Source organism: Dendrobates tinctorius, unplaced genomic scaffold (assembly GCF_039654945.1).
Source record: "Dendrobates tinctorius isolate UK_male_01 unplaced genomic scaffold, ASM3965494v1 ptg000156l, whole genome shotgun sequence".
Taxonomy (NCBI): domain Eukaryota; kingdom Metazoa; phylum Chordata; class Amphibia; order Anura; family Dendrobatidae; genus Dendrobates; species Dendrobates tinctorius.
Window position 1 is genome coordinate 4,538,386 of NW_027361823.1, and position 27,537 is coordinate 4,565,922.

General features: G+C 45.7%; 1 protein-coding gene across 2 annotated transcripts in view; it reads right to left on the reverse strand.

The window, feature by feature from the left end:
* DNA2 (DNA replication helicase/nuclease 2) overlaps window positions 1–27,537 on the reverse strand; it is an 89,082-nt gene that overhangs the window by 49,100 nt on the left and 12,445 nt on the right. For both annotated transcript variants that reach the window (XM_073548144.1, XM_073548145.1), the window contains exons 6-8: window positions 12,098–12,311; window positions 9,343–9,460; window positions 5,126–5,291 (exon numbers count right to left, since the gene is read on the reverse strand). In XM_073548144.1, the coding sequence (XP_073404245.1) occupies window positions 5,126–5,291; window positions 9,343–9,460; window positions 12,098–12,311 (498 nt within the window). The remainder of the gene's footprint in view (window positions 1–5,125; window positions 5,292–9,342; window positions 9,461–12,097; window positions 12,312–27,537) is intronic.

The following is a 27,537-nucleotide window of genomic DNA, read 5'->3' on the forward strand; positions in this document are numbered from 1 at the left end:
CAGTAGCACTGTCAGGACCCAAGTCCTCTTGCGCCTGGCAGTCCTCCTGTAGGCCACTCATCCTAACTGCTACCTCAGTCAGAGCTTTTCCTTTAGTATGCTGTTGATCATCAAGCAGTATACGATGACTTGGGTCCACATAAACAGCTGCCAGAATAATTTTATTTTCCAATAGATGTGTCTCTCTCCGTTTCATTGAAGCAGAAATGCCATCTGCGATTAAATTTCCTCTTTGGGACAGGCAAAATAGCAAGTTCTACCACTCCCTTATGAAAATGCCAGGAGTTAAATCCTCAGCTTGTAATTTTTTTAGTCATGGTAAATAGGTGATTAAGCAATTCCTTCAATTCAGCCACCTGTGTCCATTGACCTTCATTTAGGGTTACCTGAGGGTTCACCATATCTATAAGACACCCCTACACTTGAAAATAAAGCCTGCACCTTAATATGTGGTGAATGCAGTCTATTTATTCCAACTATCAATTGATGTTGATGTGTTAGTGAAGACGAGCAATGCCTGTCCTGGGCGTCCTTTTGGGCAGCTATGAGGTGTACCTGACTGGTGCAAAAAAAAAGTGTTAGTCTGTGTGCTACCCGGCGTCAGAAATCAAACACGAGGTGCCTGAAGACAGTCCGGTTCGAGAGGTTGTCCTGATGCTCGAGAGCTTCCACACATTGATGAATCTTATGGGTGCCATAGGAACGTTGATGGATGGGAGTGGAATCAAAGAGATCTTGGGAACAATTTACGGTGACAATGCTGTGCAACACATCATGACTGGAAAGGCAGTTCAGCATGCAGTTCGTGGCCATCTCCTCCTTGATCAGTGTCTTACTCAGCAAGTTGCAGACAAAGTACTTTGCGACCATCCCGCTTTTGCAGACCTGTTGCAAGAACTTGAGCAGTTGTATGCTCGGTCACTGACAGGGGAGAGTGACTTGAATTCAGTCATCACTTCTACCTGCCTTAGTGAAATTGTCCACCTCTTGTCCACCAAAAGAAACGGATTATCCGCTCACTCTCGCACCAGTAAACTATGGCTGAATTACCAACAGATGGTTGGAATTGCAAGGGAGCTTATCGAGGCAGATCGTACAGGATCCTGGCTGATGCACCTTTATGCTGTAGCCGAATGTTTGCCCATTCTTACAGCTGCTGGGCATGGGAACTATGTGAAGGCCACCTACCTTTACCTCCAGTCTATGACCACTCTGGAAGATGATATACCATCAGTCTTCCATAGATTTATGAATGGCTTGCATGTTGTAAGGCGGACTGATCAGTACTGGGCAGGCCTGGGTTGCGACCTAGTCATCGAGCAAGCTCTGATGCCCTCCCTAAAAACTGCAGGAGGACTCACCAGAGGAAGTGGAATGTCTGAACATCAGAGGGCCTTGTGGACTCTGTCTGTGCCAGTGTCCTCTTCCTACAGTGATGCAATGCAGGGTTTCACTCGCCAGAGCTTTGTCACCAGTGAACAACACAAGGAGGCAAGAACGTCAAGGACAAGAAGAGATCGTGAAGACCTGGAGAAAATTGCAGATAATCTCGAGACCTTTTCACCTTTCTCTGATGAAGTGTCTCTTTGCAACATTATCACCGGTGTCAATGCAAATAAGGATGTGAATGTCCATAACCTGTTCACCATTGGCAGAGAAATAGTGGCAACAAAGGAGGGTCAATCATTGTTTTCAGTTAAGTACAAGCGGTCAATGAAAGCCAAGACCCTGGCATCCAGTGAGGCTATTGACATTGCTAAGGATAAAACAATAGACCCCGCTCTTTTGTTCCAAAGGTTTCTTGTGATGTCTCAAACTACTGATCTTTCCTTTGATGAGGTGATGGCCTATGAACTTTCACCATACCCACCATTCCTCTTTGAGGCAAAACATCTCTTACGCAAACCAAACAAAGCACAACTGATGGCTGCTATAAATGAACAGAGTTCAGATGACGCAGTACTCAAGGATGTACCAGAAGTGGAACATTATGTTCTTGACGGAGGTTCTCTTCTCCATCGACTGAAGTGGTCAGAAGGAAAGACATATTGTTCAATCGCAGAAGACTATGAATCTTTCACACTAAAGCACTATGGTAAGGCTACGATAGTATTTGATGGTTACATTGGAGGACCAAACACTAAGGACATTACCCATCAGCGACGGCGCAAAAAACGAACAAGTAACAAAGTGAACACTGCTGAAGGAACGAAATTTGTCGGGAAAAAGGAGGACTTCCTTTCAAATGTGGAGAACAAACAGTCTCTTATCAATCTCGTTTCACAGCGCATGAATGACAGAGGTTGCCACGTAATACAATCAGAGGGGGATGCAGATGTGAAGATTGTTAAGGCAGCAGTGTCAATGTCATCCAAAAAAAGTACTAGTCTCATTGGCGAAGATACAGATCTTTTGGTGTTGTTACTTCATCACGCGTCAACCAGCGATGGCAACAAGCTTTATTTCTACTCGGATAAAGGGAGTCCTGCAACAGTATACGACATTAAGGTTATGAAGAAGTTCCTGGGAAACCATGTCTGCAGCAGTCTTCTGTTCCTTCATGCATTCACGGGTTGCGATACCACTTCCGCGGTTTTTGGAATCGGAAAAAAGCTCGGACTACACAAGGTTTTGAAGGGAGACTTGGTCTTAAATAGCTGTGCTAAAATCTTTTCCACACCTAACAAAAACAGAGCTGAGATTGAAGACGCTGGGTGTAAAGCGATGGTGGCATTGTTCGGGGGCAAACCTGGAGACAATCTGTCTGCAATGAGGTATTCTACTCTCTGTAAAAAAGTTGGTTCAGCCAAAATCTTTGTTACACCTGAACGACTGCCACCGACCTCCTCTGCAAAGAAGTATCATGCCCTTCGGAGTTACCTCCAAGTGATGCTTTGGATGGACAATGGTGAGGCCATGGACACTACTGAATTGGGATGGGAATTGCAGAACAACAGTCTAGTTCCAGTGATGATGGATACTTCATCCGCGCCAGAAACACTTCTGAAAATAATTCACTGCAATTGTTCTCGTGGTTGTAGTACACTTCGGTGCACTCGCAAAAGACACGGACTTACCTGTTCACGGGTATGCGGTCCATGACAAGAAGGGCATCGTGACAGTATGAGTGAGGAAGCAGTGTCTGATGATGAAAATAGTGACTATTGACCTGACACGCTTATTCAGTGATGAAGTAGGTCTTAAAATGCACTGTGTATTAATTCTATAATTTCTAGAAATGTACATATATGTCATGACGTCATTGATGACGTCATGACCTCGCCTGTCCATGTAGTTAGTATAAAACTTTGTATAAAAATTGTTATATGAAAATATATAGTATACAAAATGCAAACTCTTCTGTAACCTAAAGCTACAGTTTTGAAATAGGGAAATATTCGTTATTTTTAGTGCGATGGCTGTCATCGTCTTATGACATCATAGTTAGGACCTTTGTGGTGATCAATTTTTGGAAAACTTTTAATATGTTGTTCCCCACATATAATAGTAATAAAAAAAATCATAAAATGGTTTCTTGGATTTTGTTCCGGGTCAAACCGTATTTTGACTGGACTACTGCTTTAACCCAAGGTATAGTCTGGACTCGAGTATCCTATGGCCTGTTACACCAGATCAAGGTGCAGAATCCCTCCTCGTCTCATTCACCATCACATCTAAAAAGACTTCTGTTGGTGTGAGTCAAACGAAGTCAACCCTATGTTATCTTTCACTCCCATGTTTCCTCGCATTCAAGTTTGAGCCTTGCTTGGCCCTCAATGCCCTCGCTAAACCATGTCTCAGCCCCATTTATCTTTTTTCAGAAAAATTGGGCGTTCATGCCACAAATCAGGCCTTTTCTTCAGGGTATAGCTCACGCTGTTCCTCCTTACCAGCCTCCTGTGTATACCTGGGAACTTAATGCCTTACTGCGACCTCCTTTTGAAATAAACTAGGAGTGGTGCCCCCAATTGCTTCCACTTCCATCAGACAAGTATCAAAACTAGTGGCTTGGATCTGTAGCTTTCCATTCCTTGGATAAGGTGGTTTTGTGTCCAGTATTCTCTTTCCTTCCTAAGGCAGTTTCTCTTTTCCACCTTAATGTAGACATTGTTCTTTCTTCACTCTTTCCTTATACCTATCATCCAGTGTAGCAATCCTTACACAATCTTGACTTGATCAGAGCTGTACATCACAAACTCTCCTTTTGTCAGTAAAGAAATGACGAGTCGAGGGTCACTGTCTACAAGGTGACAATTTCTCATTGCATTTGTGCTCTCATTCTGAAAGCTTATAAGGCCAAGAATATAGTGCTTCTGCCGGGGGTGAAGGCTCACTCTGCACGGCAGTGAGGACCCCTTGGGCTGTTTGTCATCAGGCTTCCATTCTGAAGCTTTGCAAGGCTGCTACTTGGAACTTCGTCCACACCTCACAAAATTTTACAAGGTTCAAACCTTTACATCTGGTCAAAAAGCTGCTGAAACGGCAGTCATTCAGGAGACTACCTGACGGAGTTGCCTTACACCTACTTCTATAATTACCCACCCTTGGGTCTGCTTTAGCACACCCTGTGGTTTTCTGTATCTCCCAATAAAGAGCCAAGAAAAGAGATATTTTAGGACTTACCATAAAGTCCCGTGTATCTTTCATTGGGGGGGGTGGACACAGCCTATTTTTGTGCCCTGTTTGGCGTATTGGTAGTTTCTTCCCATTGTGTATATTTTTGCCTTGCATATTGCTCACTTACTGGTGCCAATAGGCAGGTGTAGCCTGGCGAGGGGGAGACACCTTTTTTTCTTTAGGTGGTAATTCTTAATTACCCCAACAAAATGCAAGGCCTATTGGACTGATCAGTATACCACTGAAAAGTATAATCTTTTCTCTAATAAATTCTATTTACTTCTAATTGGCATTGTAGAGAAAAGGTTCATTACACGTAATTTTATGCCATTTGGTTTAGAAAAGTATTTCGACTAAACTTGTATAATGCTATATGGAAACAAATAGCCTGGCCTAATTTAGTGAAAAATTGTGCAGCTCAATCCTGACAATTATGGGTGTCCTTCTGGGCCATGTATGTGTACAATGCTGAGCTTATAGCATCAGTAATGAAGAGTCCACCCAATACCTGCTGTAAAGAGCGCAGTTCCGAAGTTGAGAACAATATTTACAAGCTTGTTTGTCAGCAATTAGTGATGGGAGAGAAGAAAGCTTTGCTCCTTTGGATCCATTGTCAGATTTATGTACCAAATTTGTCAAATAAAATGACAGCTCGTTTCTTATTTTCAATAATTCTGAAAAAAAAGACAGAAAATATTAACAAGCCTAGTGAGTAATATAATAAATATATACACACACAAACTTTTTATTTTTTTATTTCGTGGATCGAATCTACGTGAAAAAAAATTTTGAAAAAAAAAAAAAAAATCGCAGCATGCACTAGATGAGTTTCGCCGATTCAATTCTATTGATCAGCTGGAAAAGAAAAGGAAAGAAAAAAAAAAAGCATCCCGCATGGAATAGCTGTACAGAACCTGTTTTGGTTTTAGTTTGTGTTTTTTTTAATGATACATTGCAATTTTTTCAGAACACATGAAACATGCACAAAAACTGAACGGGTCAATAAGACACTGTTCACACCACCCAAGAACTAAGACACAGAAACAGAACACAGTATGACAAACGTGCATAAATACTCTGCTGTAAAATATATGTAACTGTAAGTAGCAAGTGCTAGTAAAAGATGTTAACAAAACCAGGGTATTTTGTTGATACGTTTTTCTGCAAAAAAATGTACGCTAAGCCACTCCGCTGCGTCAAGGCATACCCTTCTCGGAGCAGTCCTATCTAATATATTTAAAAACCTGAACATGTGAATATACCTTCATGAGCAGGGTTCAGAAAGGTGCTGCCCGGTATGGGCTCGCTGAGCGAAATGGCTTTTTATGCATGTCCCAAAAGAGAGAGGCGGGGATCTCCCAAAGCTTGCATAAGCAAGAAATCAATAGATTCAGAACACATGAAACATGCACAAAAACTGAACGGGTCAATAAGACCCTGTTCGCACCACCCAAGAACTAAGACACAGAAACAGAACACAGTATGACAAACATGCATGAATAGCTGTACAGAACCGTTTTGGTTTTAGTTTGTGTTTTTTTTACTGATACATTGCAATTTTGTAACATAGGAATCTGTAAATGGTCCTGTAATTATTAATAACTGATGCTGTTAAAAATTATAAAAACAGATTGCACACAGATGACAAGTGAAAAAACAAAAAGTTGTCCAAGGTTTCTGGATGAAACTTAGACAATTTGTTTATATGCCCGTGCGACTTATGGAATAGGTAGTTTTATGAGCTCGCTATGTATAGAAACATCACTATCTCTTATAAGAACGCCTCCATGAGTAAGCAGAATTGTGGTGATCTCAAACCGGTGTTACACTGTACGCTAAATGTGATAATGAGAAAGAATATAGGAAACTCCAGTGTGGAAGACAATATTCATGATGTTCCATCAAACAGCTGCATATTATTCCGTGTACGGTTAGAACATGCAACAACTTGCTCACACTTTCTCCTTTTCCCCGTTTTCTTTTTTTTAAGGTACGATTTTCCTTCTGCCATTTAGTGTGTCATTTCTGTATCTAGTACTAGACAGCCTGCAGAGGTGTCAATGACCCCTACAAAGACAATATTGTGACTTTTGTGCATGTGATATGGTTTACAAAAAAAAAAGAATTTAGGATAAGCACCCAGGTGTATGAACCAATAAAACAGTATACACATTTGTGAAGTTCGCGTTCTCCTTCATTTGCACACTGCCGCCTAGTGGTGTAGAGTAGGAGGACTATTTTTATTTATATAGCGCCATTAATTCCATGGTGCTGTTCATGAGAAACTAATGAGGACTAATTACAGCCCTTTGTCATGCTCGCCATGTCTGTTTTGCCTCATGACCCCTGGAGCGGTGTGCACGCGCATCTCATGTCTGCTATCCTGCATGTTCCACACTGCACACTCACCTCATGACTGTTGAGCTGCGCTATGCCTGCGTTTCTGCTCTGCCTTCTGTGATCGTCTCGTCATGTCTGGAACCCCTGATCATGTGTCCTTCCTATGTTCCAGCAGAGGCTGGTTCTGCATTCATCTCTGCATGTCTGGAACTTTGATCATGTGACCTGCCTAGGTTTCAGCACTGGTTCTGCTATAATCTCTGCATGTCTGGAATTCTGATCATGTGACCTGCCTAGGTTTCAGCACTGGTTCTGCAATCATCCCTGCATGTCTGGAATCCTGATCATGTGACTGCTCCCTGTGATCCTGGAGGATCTGAACTGGAAGTTCTTCCCTGGTCCTGACCCGGAAGTGGAGGTGCTATGCCCTATATCAGACCGCCCCTTTCTATGCTCAGGACCTGAGTATTGTGTTGCTTCCCTGCATGGCTGCTTGGTCTGCTGGGTTGCTCCCTCTATTCTGTGCCCTTGCACTTTGCTCTGTCGTGCGTCTCTGCACACGCTCCGTGCTCGTATTCAGTCTCCTGTCTCGTGCTTTCTCTCGTGTTGTCCTTCGTGCTTTGTTTGTCCTCGCTATGCTTCCTTGTTTTGCTATGTTCTGTACCCTGTGCCTGACGTGTCTCTCTACACTTGCAGGCCTCCGTTTTGTACTCTGTCCCTGGCGTGCCTCTCGGCATGCGCAGGTTTCGTCTTGTACCTCCCTGGCATGTCCTTTGCATGCGCAGGACTCTGCCTCATACTCTATGCCTTGTCTCTGATACTTCGTGTGCTCTTCGCATGCACCTGGCCTTCCTAGCCTCCTATTCGTGACTCAGCAGTGCCCGCCTGCCTGTGCCGCAGCCGTGCTCATTGGTCAGTGACAGCTGTGTCACTGCCATGCCTCAGCCGGGTTCGCTGGAGTCTTGCCCGTCTGTCAGTGCCACAGCCCGATCAACTAGCCAGTGCCCCAGCCGTGCGCTCTGTGCTTCCTTGCACTTCACGCCGTTTCCGCACTGTGCTTTCCGTGCTCTCTAAAGCACGCACAGGCCCTCGCCTGCCCATGGCATACCTCCCCGTGCTTCTATAAAATTACGCGCAGGTTTTGCCAAGGTATTCTGTCTTGCCCTCTTGCACGCACAGGCCCTAACCCTGCTCTCGTACTCTGTCCCTGGCGTGTCCTCACACGCGCAGGCCACCGTCCTTGTGCCTCTCCCTGCCTTGCCCTCTGCACGCGCAGGCCTCCGTCCTTGTACCTGACCCTGGCGTGTCTGTTGACACCCATCATGTCCCTAACCTTATCTTGTCTCCTTGCATGGAATCCTGGTTTACTTTCGGATGTCCGGATCCTGCCGATCGCCTACAGAGCTACAGAGTCTGATGTCTCGGTTGATCGTAGTCCGCTGTCCGGAGTCCGATGTCATCGTGCCCTGCCTACCATCTGCACGTACCATGCCTTGGACCTCGGCGTGCCCTTGCACGCACTTTGCTATGTGTTCCCTGTGTATTTACGTTTGGCACTTGTTATTACCCTGAAGTGTTCCTTAATGAAGTTACTTTGAATTAACGTCTTGTCTCGCCTTGTCTTGTTTCCCTGAAACGGCCGTCTGGTCCAGCTGCTGTGGTGGCTCACCCCCTTGGTCTTGCCCCTGACACTCCCTGTATAGGGGGTGGATTCTCACTAGGTCAGCTCGCCCTAGCTGGGTGGGTGCCACGGCCCAGAGGGTCCACTCATTCAAAAGGAAAACGACTCAGCGTAAGCTGACGCTCATCACACCCTTTAACCCCTCACTGCTGATATAGCTAAAACTATCAACTATATGCAACAAGGATTTCCCCCATTTACTGCCTGATGAAAACAAAAGGAATAGATCAATTGTCACTATGATGATTCTGTTCCAAATCATCAAGTTATCGGCAGCACATTGCGTTTAATGAGATGCCGACAATTATCATTTTTATGGCGGCATAAATAAGCGCTTTGCTTGTCGGGTGATTGCTGAAATGATTGGGCTGATCATTATAAATCAGCTACAAGCAGTAGTAATGGACTACAGTATGTAAATGTATCTTAATGAATAATAAGAGGTATAGCTCTAGCTGATGTGTGGTGATATCTGTAGGATGTATCCTTCTAGTGTAACATAATATAATTCCTGTAATAGTATGTATAGTTGTATACTTCTTTTCTGCTCCCAGCTAGTTTCCTATTTCAGACTGTATATAGGAATGTGACTGAGCTTAGGAAAGCTTAAATCAGAAGACACATACTAATAATGTGATTTTCTGTAGGCCCTGACCAATACAAATAACTAATATAAGTTACATGACAACTCGTATATAACAAACCTCTTTTGTCCATACGATTTGCAGGCACAGTGTACATATTTCCAGTCTTCAGATATAAAAGTAAGCCTGCTTCTGGATCCTCTCTCCTTTCCTGACTCAACAAAGTATATAAAATAACCTGGAAAACAAAGACATGCATCAGAAAATAAATCAATTAAAGGGAATCTGTCACCTAATTTTCGGCCTATCAGCTGCGGCCACAGCCATCAGGGGCTTATCTACAGCATTCTGTAATGCTGTAGATAAGCCCCGATGAAACCTGAAAGAGAATAAAAACACGTTAGATTATACTCACTTGGGGGCGGAGTCTGGTCGGTTTGCTATCGCCGTCCGGTCCGGCGCCTCCCATCTTCATACGATGTCGTCCTCCTCCTCCTTGCTCCTGCAAAGGCGTACTTAATATGCCATATTGAGGGCAGAGTAAATTACTGCAGTGCGCAGGCGCCGGGAAAGGTCAGAGAGGTCCAGTGCCTGCGCACTGCAGTACTCTGCTCTGCCCTCAACAGGGCAGATATAGTATGCCTGCGCAGGAGCCGAGGGAGAAATAAGGAGCAGGACATCATCGTATGAAGATGGGAGGCGCCGGATGAGACCGGACCGAACGCCGGGGTGAGTATACTATAACTCGTTTTTTCTTATCTTTCAGGTTACATCAGGGGCTTGTCTACAGCATTACAGAATGCTGTAGATAAGCCCCTGATGGCGGTGGCTGCAGCTGATAGTCCAAAAATGGGGTGACAGATTCCCTTTAAAGGGGTTGTCTGGTGTTAAACTACAAGTTTGCAGGTACGCTACGTGACTACACATTTATGAATCCTCACAGCGCACGCACTGTGCTCTGCTCTCTGAGGATTCTCCATTGCTGACAGCGAGTGGTCATGTGACCGCAAGCAAGAGATTTTCATATTTTCAGCCACATTCCGTCTAGACTGTAACTGGCCTTGATCAATGCAAGTGTATCAGGGCCGGACTGGGACTAAAATTCAGCCCTGGCATATGAAGTTACACAGGCCCACTAGTCACATGGTGACTATATAATATCTTTTAAACCTATATCGAACTCTGGAGTATAATGCCCAACATTCAGACTCAAACAAGTAATATTAGTGAAAAAATGTATACAATTTTTATTGAAACATGTACATAAGAAAATACAATAATATGATCAGGTGGCAGAGATGACACAAAAAAGGACAGACAACAGCGTCAGTGAAAATATAACACCTTGGTCCCCAATGCGACCAAAAAACCCCTTAGCACAATGTTAAACTCATTAAGAGATTTTTATGTCACAGTTCCCTTAGTCTAAACCCTAATAATGGGATACAAGACAACATGCCATCATGTGGATACTGTGCAAAACACAAAAATGTATGGTAAGAGTTAAAGTGCTTAGTGCAAATGAATAAAGAAGGTGCTATGGTAACCACGCTTACCCATGTGGGGCGTACATCAGCTGTAGGTCAGGTCCCTAGCCTATTTTGTGACCCCTGACTCCTCCCCTCCTGTGACCTCATCACAGGTCCTGTGAACAGAGAAGAGAGCAGGCAAGAGACGCTGTGAGTGGCTGCGGGGGGGGGGGAGACGTCTCATGCTACGGCGAGGATGGGGTGCGTGGTGGCTTATCTCCCTGCAGTGCGGGAGGGTTGGAAACTATAACCGCCGTGCCCGCAGAGGGCCGGCGGCAGGAGGAACAGCGAGGCCAGTGGCCGCATCAGCTGGCAAGCGGCCAGATGAGCAGGCGCTGCCGCCCGCGGCCCACATGACAGCGGCCCAGCGGGAAAATGCCCGGTTGGTTATATTACCAATCCGGGCCTGAAGTGTATTGAGCGAGGTCGGATAGTCTAGTAGGAATGTGGCCAGAAATATGCAAATCTCACACTTACAGCCACATGACCATCAGCTCCAAGAGTATGGTGCGAGCAACGTGAAGATTAACAAGTCTGTAGTCACATAAACTGCGAGTTTGCAACCACTCTAAAACCGGACAACACCTTTGATATTAAAGCACACCACTTTACTTTGACGCTCCATCTCTCAAGGCCCGTGATAGACCCGGTAGTGCTGAAGCATTTCTTTACCAGTACCAACAAAGTAAATGAGATTCCTGAAGTCTTAGGTGCACGTTGGTTATTTTTTCACTGCAGATTTATATCTGCAGAAGGTCAATTCTTGCAACATTTTTGCAGCAGATTTCACCCATATCAATAAGTGGGGAAAAATAAGCAACATAAAAGAATGAGAGAAAAAAAAAAAAAGCAATGCAGAAAAGTTTTTTTTTCCGCCAACACATCAGGATTTGCATCTGCTGCAAATCTTGAATGTGTGCACATAAACAGATTGATTAAAATTTAGGGTAAAGGACCCTTTACATTTAGCGATGCACCAGCGATCCCGACAACGATACGACCCGGTCAGGATCGCTGGTGCATCGCTAAATGGTCGCTAGTGAGCTGCCACATAGGCAGATCTCACAGCGATGCAGCAGCAATCTAGCGGTCGTTACTTACCTTTCAGACGCGGTGATCCTGACGTCCTCGCGTCGCTTGTCGGCGCCAGCAGGAAGCGCCCGACGAGAAATGGAGCTGCGCGATCAAAGATGGACAGCGGGTGAGCCGGTCGGAGGTAAGTATCACACATAGCGATATTGCTGCTGCGTCAACAAATCGGTGATGCTTTAGCGATATCGCTATGTGTAAAAACCCTTAAGAGTTGATAACCATGGGGGACCAGCTGCCTAATTTTGTTCACTTACCTGACTCCTGTGCTCTATGGAGTTTGATTCTTTACCAGTCTTGAGCTCGAGCGGCATAATTTTAATTAGTTTGGATTTCTGGTGTATTTTCACTTTGGCCGTAACATCAATTTTTCCCTTCAGGCCAAATCTAGGGGACCAGACATTTTCCTCAATATCCAGAAATTCTGACACCTGGACCTCTCTGGTATCCGTAATGCTTTTAGCTGATGGTCTAGTAAGGAAAGAAAAGCAGAATGTGAAACAGCAATTTATGTCTAGCTCTGTAGATGCTGGCATATTCCCTCTGCTAATAGTGTGATCAGACAGGGCGATGGATGTTTTTTGACATGATTTTACAGTTTAATTTTTCATATACCATATATACTCGTGTATAAGCCGACAAGTAGGAGCTCCATATATAAATACCCCCAATATGCTGCACAAAGGTTAATGGTGGCCCAAGTAGATGCTCCATACACAAATACCCTCCATATGCTGCACAAGGGTTAATGGTGGCCCAAGTAGATGCTCCATACACAAATACCCCCCATATGCTGCACAAGGGTTAATGGTGGCCCAAATAGATGCTCCATACACAAATACCCCCCCCCCCCATATGCTGCTATTTAAAAAAAAAAGAAACAAAAAAAACAAACATACTCACCTCTCCGTCGCTGGGGGCCAGGTGCCGGTGTAGCTGCTGGCTCAGGCACCCGGCACTGGCTATATTTACCGTTCCCATCGCTGTCTCCCGGGTCCTGTGCAGTGACGTTAGCAGAGGGCGCACACTGACTATGTCATCGTGCCCTCCGCTAAATGTCACAGCTAGAGTTGAGCGAAACGGGTCGAACAATTTCAAAAGTCGCCGACTTTTGGCAAAGTCGGGTTTCATGAAATGAAACCCGACCCTAGGATGAGGTCGGCCACGAGGTCGGCGACTTACGCGCCAAAGTCGCGTTTCAAAAGTTTGTTTAGCGCTCTTTTTCAGCCAATCAGGATCCACGGACACTGTGGGCAACGTGATGACATAGAAAAAATCACTAATTCATGGAGATTGGAAAAGACTTAGTGTACATAAAAATCCCCTTAAAACACAATTTTATTAATGATCATAAAAACACACCTTCCCAGTGACGTTGAAAAAATGTCAAAAAATAAACCTAGTATAAGGTGCTGCATAGCCCTACATTAAGGCCTAACTGATACCTTCCTATCCGTGGAGGTTGGCACCCTAATAGTACGATATTGGCGCCCCCACTCAACGAGGACTATCCCTCACTTCCCTAGTGATCCCTAGTATCACAGAGGGGAAAACAATTTCCAAGATAGAACAGTAATGAAAAGATCAGAATGCCCTAGGACTTATGCAGACCAAACAGATACAGCAATAAAAACATTTACCACATCATGATATCATGTGACCCACAAAGATAGCAGCTATTCTCACTTGGAGAGATAAACATCCTCAAATACAATCAGCAATTAATAAAAAGGTCACTTATGTCTCATGGGGGACCCTCAACGCGTTTCCCCGCCGTAGCGGTTCATCAGGAGGAATAGTCCTATCAAAGATATTGTTGCTGCTTCATGCCTGATACCTTCAATAATAGTGGCACCAGAAGTCTAGGAAACCGGATTTAAATAACCGGTGTGATTATTTTGCATACCACCCACTATCCGGCAGTCCAATCGGTGTGAAGATGCAAATAACTAAAAGCCAGGTGTGCAGCAAAAAATGTCATATACCTGAGAGCCCGCCGCTGCATTCGAAATTCAAAGCGGAAGGAGGGGTCATTAGCGTGCGTTCCACCGTGGGGCGTATCCAATATGGCGCCCATACTTCCGGTCGCGCAACCCCCTCAGCGGGTTGTAGCCTCCGGAACCATCCTGTGCGGGCAGAGCGGAGGGGAATCAAAGATGGCGCCGGCACTTCCGGTCACATGTTTCCCCTTTGCTCCCGGACACGCCCATAGTAACCAGCAATGGGCGCATCACCAATGTGGGCCGGACCTTTCGATCACATGTTTTCTCCCTACTCAATGATGTAAACAAACAGAGCGCCTCACATGAAATCGCCAGGAAATAAAGAGTCTGCCCGCAATACAATGTCCCACAGATTTATCACAGTAAGGATGACCCCAATAAATCTAGTAGTACCAATGTCCTCATATTCGGCATAATGCTGCACATCAGAAATTCAAGGAATGTAGAAAAATAAAAATATGCATATTGCTATGCGATAAATCAAATCAACCATACAATGTGGTCCATGCCATACAGGCATCATCCAATATGCCAGACATATAGAACCCCTTATCATAACCCCCTATAACAGAAAAAAGGGCAAGTTCAACCAACCAGAGAATCAAAGGTCATAAAAAACAGGCATATGAGATGCATTCATTCATCCCATTAGGGAAGACCGATTGCAGTCTGAACATCCATTCACACTCCCGTCTCAGAATTAAATTGTCCAGATTACCTCCCCTAGCCCTTGGTTTGATTAATTCTATCATATTAAAAGTGATGTCACCCATTCGACCCTGATGTATACCATTGATGTGTCTGGCGACAGGGGTATCACGTTTATTTCTGATATCCCCCAGGTGTTCACCCACCCTCACCCTTAATTCTCTAGTGGTTTTTCCCACATAATCCAATGGGCAGGTACACGTGGCCTTATAGACCAGACCTGTTGATTTACAGTTTCCAAAATCCCTCAGATAAAAGGTCTTACCATTGTGTGAACTCATAAAGGTTTTACATTGAAGCATATATTTGCATTTAGTACAGTCCCCACACTTGAAGAAGCCCAAAGGTTTTCTATCTAACCATGTACCCGTTCCCTTGGGTCTTTGGTAGAGGCTGTGCACAAGCCGATCCCCTATAGATCTCCCTTTTCTATATGTAATAGAGGGTTTAGATGGTACCAGCCCCTTCAAGTTCGGGTCAGCTAAGAGTATCCCCCAGTGCTTTTTAAGAACATGGTACACCCTGTCTGACTGACCATCATACGTGCCAATAAGTCTGACAACAGTGTCCCTGACAGTATCTTCTTTTTTTGACTGGAGGAGAGAGGGCCTATCCGCTATGAATGCTTCATGCCATGGCCCATTCAAGAAACGTGGGGGATAACCCCTGTTTCTAAATCTATTATATAGGTCATTGGCTTGTTTTCTATAGACACTCAACTCCGTGCAGTTCCTTCGAACCCTAAGGAACTGCCCTTTGGGTATCCCCCTCCTCAAAGGTTCCGGGTGATGGCTTGTCCATCTCAACAGACTATTTGTTGCAGTAGGCTTCCGATAGGTACACGTACTAATCCTTCCATCATCATTCTTTGAAATCGTCAAATCCAGGAAGTTAATACTTGTGGTGTGACACTCTGAGGTAAATCTAAGTCCCACTATATTCCCATTGATACATTCAATAAAACGAAGAAAATCTGACTCAGGGCCAGACCAGAATATCAGAATGTCATCGATATATCTGGCCCATAGATTGATAAACGGAGTCCACCACTCCTCTTCCCCCCCAAAAATGTGGGTTTCCTCCCACCAGCCCAGGAAGATATTAGCATACGTGGGGGCACAGGGGCTCCCCATCGCAGTCCCCCTGAGCTGGTGGAAGTACTTACAATCGAAGAGGAAGTAATTCCTGGTGAGGACAAATCCCAACAATTTTTTAATGAAACAATTATGTGTTTGACACTCAACTGCTCTCATTTGTAGAAAATGGGTAACCGCCTTCAAGCCCCACTCATGTGGAATACAACTATACAGTGCCTCCACATCAATAGACGCCAGCAGGGTGTTTTCCTCCAGAACAACACCCTCCAGCAGGTTCAACAAATGTGATGTGTCACGTATATAGGACGGTAATGTGGTCACAAATGGTCTTAGGACTTTATCCAGATATACACCACTATTCTGAGTGAGCGAGTCTATTCCAGAAACTATAGGGCGACCTTTAAGTGGTTCAAACCCCTTATGAACCTTTGGTAATGCATAAAAAGTTGCTATTGTGGGAGAATTCGGAAATAAAAACCGAAATTCATTATCCGAAATCACCCTATTCTCTTTAGCTTCACTTAGAATGGATAATAACTCATTTTTGTATCCAGATGTTGGATTATCCCGTAGGACCTCATATGTGTCCTCATGATTCAGGAGCGCATAGCACATTGCCCTATATTTATTATGATCCAGAAGCACCAGGTTACCCCCCTTATCCGAGGCCTTAATAATTATTCTGGCATTTTTTTCAAGTCCCTCAAGAGCCAACTCTTCAAAACGAGAAAGATTAGATGGATGACTCTGATTTATACTTGAAATTTTACGGAGATCCTCCTCCACCATCTTGGTAAAAATATCAATGCTCAAAACCTCATTATTAGGTGGCATCCTGGTGCTCCTATTTTTCAGGGTAGTGAAGGGGCCCAAACCCCGTGGTTGCTCGTTCTCCCTTAGGAGACTAGTCAGAGCTTCCAGGCCCTCTATGTCTTCTTCAGCTAAACCCAATTGGAGACACTGTTCACGGTCATGCTGCTTAAAGAAAAGTTTCCATTTCAGATTGCGACAAAATAAGTTCAGATCTTTGACCCAATTAAAGCAGTTAAATGTATTAGTTGGTACAAAATTAAGACCCTTCTGCAACACACAATATTCATCTTTAGACAATTCATATGATGACAAATTGATAATTTGCCCCTGATCAATTACATTTTTCTCCTCAGGTCGTATCCTACTGTTGGACCTCTGTCCAAAAAAGATTGTGATACAGAGGATGATGATCCCGAGGAGGAATGTTGTACACCCCTTCCTCCCCCCATATCCCTTTGTCTGTGCTGATTTCTTGATGGACGCCATCTCGACCTATTGTGTCCACTTCTTCCCCGGAGACTGTTTGAGTTATCTACTCGTTCAGTGTCAGATGTATCAATATCTGAGGAAGATACCTCAGTTTGATTCACCACTTGATATCCGTAGGCCCTGTTCTCTTTAAAGTCAGTCAGTCACGTGTAAATTGTAAGTGTTTACGATCCTTAAGATTGGTCTGAAATTTCTCGACTGATGTTTGAAGAATATCCTCCCTTCGTACAAAATCAGGATCAGTTTTAAATTTTTTTGCCTTTTCAATTAGATCATTTAACTTTTTGGTAGATTCCTCAAACAACCTTTTCTCCTCGGTTAGGAGAAGTAACATAAAACGAGTAGAGGACTCAACAGACTCTTTAATCCAATTAGCAAGAAACTCAGGATTGGCCGTTCGGGGAGAGGGCTGTATATTAATACGTAAGCCCTTGGGTACAATTTTATTTTTAATGTAACTTTCCAACCCCCTTATCTCCCACCAGGATTTTATATTTTCCTTGTAGGCATGATAGAGGTCTTTAAATAAAGTTTTAAGAGAGGGGCTATCAGAATTATCAAGTAATGGATTTGTAGAAAACACCTGGTTGGCATCCTGTGCCCAAAGCTCAGTATTAATTGGGGTTGATAAGAAACTGGCCATATCAGAACAAACTTAAACCAGAAAAAATCACTAATTCATGGAGATTGGAAAAGACTTAGTGTACATAAAAATCCCCTTAAAACACAATTTTATTAATGATCATAAAAACACACCTTCCCAGTGACGTTGAAAAAATGTCAAAAAATAAACCTAGTATAAGGTGCTGCATAGCCCTACATTAAGGCCTAACTGATACCTTCCTATCCGTGGAGGTTGGCACCCTAATAGTACGATATTGGCGCCCCCACTCAACGAGGACTATCCCTCACTTCCCTAGTGATCCCTAGTATCACAGAGGGGAAAACAATTTCCAAGATAGAACAGTAATGAAAAGATCAGAATGCCCTAGGACTTATGCAGACCAAACAGATACAGCAATAAAAACATTTACCACATCATGATATCATGTGACCCACAAAGATAGCAGCTATTCTCACTTGGAGAGATAAACATCCTCAAATACAATCAGCAATTAATAAAAAGGTCACTTATCATGTCTCATGGGGGACCCTCAACGCGTTTCCCCGCCGTAGCGGTTCATCAGGAGGAATAGTCCTATCAAAGATATTGTTGCTGCTTCATGCCTGATACCTTCAATAATAGTGGCACCAGAAGTCTAGGAAACCGGATTTAAATAACCGGTGTGATTATTTTGCATACCACCCACTATCCGGCAGTCCAATCGGTGTGAAGATGCAAATAACTAAAAGCCAGGTGTGCAGCAAAAAATGTCATATACCTGAGAGCCCGCCGCTGCATTCGAAATTCAAAGCGGAAGGAGGGGTCATTAGCGTGCGTTCCACCGTGGGGCGTATCCAATATGGCGCCCATACTTCCGGTCGCGCAACCCCCTCAGCGGGTTGTAGCCTCCGGAACCATCCTGTGCGGGCAGAGCGGAGGGGAATCAAAGATGGTGCCGGCACTTCCGGTCACATGTTTCCCCTTTGCTCCCGGACACGCCCATAGTAACCAGCAATGGGCGCATCACCAATGTGGGCCGGACCTTTCGATCACATGTTTTCTCCCTACTCAATGATGTAAACAAACAGAGCGCCTCACATGAAATCGCCAGGAAATAAAGAGTCTGCCCGCAATACAATGTCCCACAGATTTATCACAGTAAGGATGACCCCAATAAATCTAGTAGTACCAATGTCCTCATATTCGGCATAATGCTGCACATCAGAAATTCAAGGAATGTAGAAAAATAAAAATATGCATATTGCTATGCGATAAATCAAATCAACCATACAATGTGGTCCATGCCATACAGGCATCATCCAATATGCCAGACATATAGAACCCCTTATCATAACCCCCTATAACAGAAAAAAGGGCAAGTTCAACCAACCAGAGAATCAAAGGTCATAAAAAACAGGCATATGAGATGCATTCATTCATCCCATCTTTGATTCCCCTCCGCTCTGCCCGCACAGGATGGTTCCGGAGGCTACAACCCGCTGAGGGGGTTGCGCGACCGGAAGTATGGGCGCCATATTGGATACGCCCCACGGTGGAACGCACGCTAATGACCCCTCCTTCCGCTTTGAATTTCGAATGCAGCGGCGGGCTCTCAGGTATATGACATTTTTTGCTGCACACCTGGCTTTTAGTTATTTGCATCTTCACACCGATTGGACTGCCGGATAGTGGGTGGTATGCAAAATAATCACACCGGTTATTTAAATCCGGTTTCCTAGACTTCTGGTGCCACTATTATTGAAGGTATCAGGCATGAAGCAGCAACAATATCTTTGATAGGACTATTCCTCCTGATGAACCGCTACGGCGGGGAAACGCGTTGAGGGTCCCCCATGAGACATGATAAGTGACCTTTTTATTAATTGCTGATTGTATTTGAGGATGTTTATCTCTCCAAGTGAGAATAGCTGCTATCTTTGTGGGTCACATGATATCATGATGTGGTAAATGTTTTTATTGCTGTATCTGTTTGGTCTGCATAAGTCCTAGGGCATTCTGATCTTTTCATTACTGTTCTATCTTGGAAATTGTTTTCCCCTCTGTGATACTAGGGATCACTAGGGAAGTGAGGGATAGTCCTCGTTGAGTGGGGGCGCCAATATCGTACTATTAGGGTGCCAACCTCCACGGATAGGAAGGTATCAGTTAGGCCTTAATGTAGGGCTATGCAGCACCTTATACTAGGTTTATTTTTTGACATTTTTTCAACGTCACTGGGAAGGTGTGTTTTTATGATCATTAATAAAATTGTGTTTTAAGGGGATTTTTATGTACACAACGTGATGACATAGGCAGGGGTCGCCACCATCTTTCAGAAGGGCATGCAAGTGATTGGCTTGCTTTGGTGGGCGTCACAGGGGTTATAAAAGGGCGTGCACGCCGACCGCCATCTTACTTCTGCCGATCTTAGCATAGGGAGAGGTTGCTGATTCTGTAGGGAGAGCGTTAGGCAGGGAAGACAAAAAACTGCTTCTGCTGCTAGCGATTTTGCCTGTGCAACACACCAGTCACTGTGTGTGCAGTGCAAGGGGAGGCTATATTGTGGTGGATCAGCGGTGTTGGTTGTTAGGCTGCCTTCTAAGGCTTCCTGACAGCTGCATTGCTGTTTCCCCACTGCTCTGCAAACTGCTTTTTTAAAAGCAATCCCAATTTTTTTTTTGTCCTGCTAAGGTACTGAGCGTGCATTTATTCACACCATACAGCGGTGTACGCTGCTCACACAGTACCGTGTAACGGCTGTTATCACAGCCACAGTGAAGCTGTGTGTCACTGTGGAAGGATAAGTGGAGGACTTATTCCGTTCTTACAGACCTACACTCTAGGGAGATTCCTATTCTGCCCAATTCTACAATTCACTTTTTTCACACCTGTGCCATCGAGCCTGTGACATAGCGCTCTGATATTCAGTGGGCCTCACACAATCCAAAAGTGTTCAGTGTCTGCAGAAATTCAAAATCTCCCTTATCCTGTAGTCACTTTTTTCACACCTGCTGCATCGAGCCTGTGACATAGCGCTCTGATATTCATTGGGCCTCACACAATCCAAAAGTGTCCAGTGTCCACAAGTGTCTGCAGAAATTCAAAATCTCCCTTATCCTGTAGTCACTTTTTTCACACCTGTGCCATCGAGCCTGTGACATAGCGCTCTGATATTCATTGGGCCTCACACAATCCAAAAGTGTCCAGTGTCTGCAGAAATTCAAAATCTCCCAGAAATTCAAAATCTCCCTTATCCTGTAGTCACTTTTTTCACACCTGTGCCATCGAGCCTGTGACATAGCGCTGTGATATTCAGTGGGCCTCACACAATCCAAGTGTCCAGTGTCCACAAGTGTCTGCAGAAATTCAAAATCTCCCTTATCCTGTAGTCACTTTTTTCACACCTGCTGCATCGAGCCTGTGACATAGCGCTGTGATATTCAGTGGGCCTCACACAATCCAAGTGTCCAGTGTCCACAAGTGTGTGCAGAAATTCAAAATCTCCCAGAAATTCAAAATCTCCCTTATCCTGTAGTCACTTTTTTCACACCTGTGCCATCGAGCCTGTAACATAGCACTGTGATATTCAGTGGGCCTCACACAATCCAAGTGTCCAGTGTCCTCAAGTGTCTGCAGAAATTCAAAATCTCCCTTATCCTGTAGTCACTTTTTTCACACCTGCTGCATCGAGCCTGTGACATAGCGCTGTGATATTCAGTGGGCCTCACACAATCCAAGTGTCCAGTGTCCACAAGTGTCTGCAGAAAATCTAAATCTCCCTTATCCTGTAGTCACTTTTTTCACACCTGTGCCATCGAGCCTGTGACATAGCGCTGTGATATTCAGTGGGCCTCACACAATCCAAGTGTCCAGTGTCCACAAGTGTCTGCAGAAATTCAAAATCTCCCAGAAATTCAAAATCTCCCTTATCCTGTAGTCACTTTTTTCACACCTGTGCCATCGAGCCTGTGACATAGCGCTGTGATATTCAGTGGGCCTCACACAATCCAAGTGTCCAGTGTTCACAAGTGTCTGCAGAAAATCTAAATCTCCCCTGTCCTATAGACACCTTGTACCTTGTTTTACATTACTATATACACTCACTGGCCACTTTATTAGGTACACCATGCTAGTAACGGGTTGGACCCCCTTTTGCCTTCAGAACTGCCTCAATTCTTCGTGGCAGAGATTCAACAAGGTGCTGGAAGCATTCCTCAGAGATTTTGGACCATATTGACATGATGGCATCACACAGTTGGCGCAGATTTGTCGGCTGCACATCCCTGATGCGAATCTCCCGTTCCACCACATCCCAAAGATGCTCTATTGGATTGAGATCTGGTGACTGAGGAGGCCATTTGAGTACAGTGAACTCATTGTCATGTTCAAGAAACCAATCTGAGATGATTCGAGCTTTATGACATGGCGCATTATCCTGCTGAAAGTAGCCATCAGATGCCTGTTCTTAGCTGAGAGGAGTGGTACCCAGTGTGGTCTTCTGCTGCTGTAGCCCATCTGCCTCAAAGTTCGACGCACTGTGCGTTCAGAGATGCTCTTCTGCCTACCTTGGTTGTAACGGGTGGCAATTTGAGTCACTGTTGCCTTTCTATCAGCTCGAACCAGTATGCCCATTCTCCTCTGACCTCTGGCATCAACAAGGCATTTCCGGCCACAGAACTGCCGCTCACTGGATTTTTTTTCTTTTTCGGACCATTCTCTGTAAACCCTAGAGATGGGTTGTGCGTGAAAATCCCAGTAGATCAGCAGTTTCTGAAATACTCAGACCAGCCCTTCTGGCACCAACAATCATGCCACGTTCAAAGGCACTCAAATCACCTTTCTTCCCCATACTGATGCTCGGTTTGAACTGCAGGAGATTGTCTTGACCATGTCTACATGCCTAAATGCACTGAGTTGCCGCCATGTGATTGGCTGATTAGAAATTAAGTCTTAACACACAGTTGGACAGGTGTACCTAATAAAGTGGCCAGTGAGTGTAGTTTGTAGGATTTTGTCTACATTTCTACCAAAAATGAGGAAGGTTGGTGGAAGAGGCCGTGGAATTGGGTGGGGGTTGGCAGCTGGTAATGATGGTGTTGGTGGTGGATCTGATGGTAGTGGCAAAAGCAAAATAGGACCGAATGCAGGAGGTGTTGAGCCTGCGTCATCGTCTGGCTCCATAAGGCTTAGTTTTCTAGGAGTTGGTAAACCGCTTTTAACGCCAGAGCATCAGGAAAAAGTTTTGTCTTACATTGCTGACTCAGCCTCCAGCTCTATCGCCTCTTCTTCTGAAGTTGTAAAAAGTAAAAGCACTGAGTCGTCATTGGAGGCTCATGTTCATGAACCACACCTTTCCTTGTGTCCTTCACCACAACCAAGATTGAAGGATGACGCAGGCCATACTACTGATTACTCCATGGAGCTGTTTTCACATACCATGCCTGGATTATCAAGTGAAATGGTGAATTACCCATGCCAAGATGAATCTGACATGGAGTGCACTGATGCACAGCCGCTGATAGATGATTCTGCTGGTACATTCACTCAGAGCAAAACATTGTCCTCGCAGTGTACAGAGCCAGATTCTGACCCTGATGAGACTCAGGTGCCCCTTCCCGCACACTATACCACCATACACGGTGACACAGAGGAAGGTGCACATGACATTGAAGAGGAGGTGATGGATGACCCAGTTGTTGACCCAGATTGGCATCCATTGGGGGAAGAGGGTGCTGCTTCCAATAGCTCAGATGAGGAGCATCCACAGCAGACATCAACATCGCAACAGCTGTTATCTGGCAGGCCCGGAGCACTCCAAAGACAGGTTCCAAAAATCAAAAGAGTTGCTGGACAGCTTGTCCAGAGGGTCAAAACATCACAGCGTGCTAGGCCGCAAAATGTCTGCCAAAGTAGGAAGAGTGCAGTGTGGCACTTTTTTGAACAAAATCCTCATGATCAGGCCAAGGTTATCTGTAAGAAGTGCGCAAAGACCTTTAGCCGAGGGAAAAATCTGAAAAATTTGAATACCAGTTGCATGCTTAGACATTTAACCAGCATGCACTTGCAAGCGTGGACACAACACCAAACCTCAAGTGCCACATGTGCAACTGATCACAAAGAAGGTAGTCAGCAACGCTACATTGTTTCCCCCACTGTAAGCCCACCGGTTAGCACAGCAGCAAATGTTGAGGTGTCGTTGCAAGGCCACAGCAGTCAGGGAATCCCACTGTTATATCAACGAAATACTGAATCTAGGCCATCAGAAAGAACACCAACTCCATCACCATCATCAACCCTCTCTCAGTCCGCCCTGTCCACCGCTACTTCCACCATATGCAGCTCTCAAGTCCAGCTCACCCTCCCAGACACTATGAGTAGGTCAAGAAAGTACTCAGTCTCTCATCCGCGTACACTGGGTTTGAACACCCACATTGCCAAACTAATCTCGTTTGAGATGATGCCCTATCGGTTGGTGGAAAGCGCAGCTTTCCGCGAACTCATGGCCTATGCAGTACCACGCTATGACCTACCCAGTCGCTACTTCTTCTCTTGCAAAGCCATCCCAGCCCTCCACCATCATGTGAAAGACCGCATTGCAAATGCACTCAAGCAGTCAGTGAGTGGAAAGGTGCACCTCACAACTGATGCATGGTCCAGTCGGCATGGCCAGGGCCGTTACGTGTCCATCACTGCGCACTGGGTTAATGTGGTGGATGCAGGGTCCACAGGGGACAGCGGTGGTGGGACAGTGCTGCCTAGCCCACGGTATAGGAAACAGTTGGCTGTAGGCATTCCACCCTCCTCCTCCAGAAGCGAAAGCTCGTCCACAGAGCGCAGTCGTACGAGCACTCCATCTGCAGCTGCCACTGTTGCACACGAGGTGTCCCCCTATCGAGCAGCTAGTGGAAAGCGTCAGCAGGCTGTGTTGCAGATGATGTGTTTGGGCGACAGACACACCGCCGAGGTGCTGGCTGAGTACTTGAAGCGACAAACTGAGTCATGGCTGGGCAGTGTACATCTTGAGGCAGGCAAGGTAGTTAGTGATAACGGCCGTAATTTTGTGGCAGCCATAGCCCTTTCAAAACTCAGCCACATACCTTGCTTGGCTCACACCTTGAACCTGGTGGTGCAGTGCTTCCTCAAAAATTATCCGGAGTTAACAGCCCTGCTCCATAAGGTGCGAAGACTGTGCGCGCACATCCGCCGGTCACCTGTACACTCCGTTCGTATGCAGAAGCTGCAGCGATTGCTCCACCTTCCCAACCACCGCCTCATTATCGACATTGCAACAAGGTGGAACTCCACCCTGCACATGGTGGAGCGGCTGTGCGAGCAGAGGCAGGCCATAATGCATTTGTGGGAGGATACACGGCCAGGCACTTTGAGAGCAGACATGGAGTTGACAAGTGTGCAGTGGTCGAAGCTGAAAGACCTCTGTAAAGTCCTTCAGTGTTTTGAGGAATGCACACGGCTGGTAAGAGCAGACGACGCCATCCTAAGCATGAGCATCCCACTTATGCGTCTGCTCATGCAAACTTTGATGCACCTTAAGGAGCAGGCGTCTGCAGCCAATGTTGACGAGGAGGAAGAGGTGGAGGGAATCCTTGATGACATTCAGCCATTGTCTGCTCAGGGACCTCTCCTGGACGAGTTGGAGGAAGAGGAGGAGGAGGATGATGATGGGGATGATTACTTAGGGGAGGAGGATGCATCTCGTGGGGCAAGTGAAAATGTTGGCGTGGCAAGGTCTGGTACAGGGTTTGTGCGTGACTGGAGGGATGTGGATTTGCCAGAAAGTGCTCCTCCAACCAGCACTCGCAGTGCATCATTGACACCGGGAACATTGGCCCACATGTCAGATTATGCCTTGCGGATCCTAAAAAGGGACCCCCGCATTGCCAAAATGATGAACGATGACGACTACTGGTTGGCCAGCATCCTGGATCCACGCTATAAAGGCAAATTACAAAACATCATGCCACAGGAGAACCTTGACCTAATATTAGCTAATAAACAAGCAACTCTGGTAAATCGGTTGCTTGAGGCATTCCCAGCACACAGCAGCGGTGATGGTTCTCACACGAGCCGTACGGGCCGGGGGCAGCTTGGCAGAGGTGTTCATGGTGCACACAGCAGAAGTGGCGTTGGAGACAGGGGTTTCATGACAATGTTGTGGACTGATTTTTCAAGTACCGCTCACACAACTGGTAATACAGCATCGATGGAAAGTGACAGGAGACAGCAGTTGTCAACTATGGTTACAAACTACTTTTCCTCCCATATCGATGTTCTCCCACACAGGTCATTCCCCTTTGACTATTGGGCTGCTAAACTGGACACCTGGCCTGAATTGGCACAATATGCCTTACAGGAGCTCGCTTGCCCAGCTGCAAGTGTGCTATCAGAAAGAGTCTTCAGTGCAGCTGGATCAATCCTGACAGAAAAAAGGACCCGTCTGTCAACCCAAAATGTGGATGATCTAACCTTCATTAAAATGAACCATGCATGGGTTTCCAAGGATTTTGTCCCACCTTCCCCTGATGACACATAGGGTGACAGAAAAATGGCTTGCTTTGGTCCACCTCTTCCTGGGACTTGACCTATTTCGCCTTTTGCATCAGCTGAATGTCCAACATCAACATATGCCACTTTCTAAAACTCCCTAACTGTGCTGCCTCCCCCCCCCCATGGCCAGGGTCACCACCTAGCGCACGACACCGTGCGAGTGCCGTTGCCCTGGACAGGTGGGTAGGCCGACTCTTGGGCGCGGGCACTGGCACAGGGTCCCTCATAGTGCAATCAAGTGTCTCTGACGGTGGTGGTGCACACCCGCCGTCAGACACACCGCCGTACTATGAGGGGCCCAGTGACAGTACCGACGCCCACGAGTGGGCCCCCCCTTGCTTGGGCAGGGCCCCAGCATTTGCAATCTTTACCTCTCCCTGCTCCTCCGCTGTGTAGTCTGGGCCGTCAAATCCATACTGTGCCTGACACCGTCTGAGCCTGCCTCCTGATGTATAGACATATCTTTTGAATGTGTACGCTATCCATACATGTTATCCGGGGATACGGTACCCTTTCTCACCTTTGTGCAATCACTTGCAAGCCATACTGGGCCTAACACCGTCTGAGCCTGCCTCCTGATGTATAGACATATCTTTTGAATGTGTACGCTATCCATACATGTTATCCGGGGATACGGTACCCTTTCTCACCTTTGTGCAATCACTTGCAAGCCATACTGGGCCTTACACCGTCTGAGCCTGCCTCCTGATGTATAGACATATCTTTTGAATGTGTACGCTATCCATACATGTTATCCGGGGATACGGTACCCTTTCTCACCTTTGTGCAATCACGTGTAACCCATACTGGGCGTGAGAACGGCTAGCGAGCTGTTAAGCAAGCTACAGCACCTGTGGTTTGCACACGTAAGTTTTTCATTTTTTTCAGGAATGACGGTTAGGCCTAATTGCGGAACTGCGGTTGACCTGCACTTACTGGGAAATCATCGTTCGCGAGTAATAATTGTAATCAGTGATCCCCATCACTAACGTTGTTCAGCGGGTTATCTGCACCTGTAAGCGACAAACGCTGGCCTTTTCAGTGTAGCGCACATGCAGCCACGGACATGTAAGGGCATGACACACCAGTTATTGGCCAATCTCATGTGCAAGAGCCTCACGTGTCCCTCTAGTAAGCCGCACTCGGACCGCGAGGCATGACGGATTCTCGTTCGTTAACGGAATTAAGCTTGTAATGTGTGCATCTGTTCTGTAGCTGGCATGGTTGAGGTTTCCCCTTGTTGAGTCAAATTACGCCGTAGGCTCCACTCCTGGTGGTGCCCTTCTGGACATTCCTTTAAGGTTCAGCTTTGCAACCATACTGCCCACGTAAAACAAACACTTTGCCTTCATGAACGCTGTTTGGAGGGTCATGACTCGTGGGAATAACGCCGCCCAATCAGTTAACCTGCTAGAGAG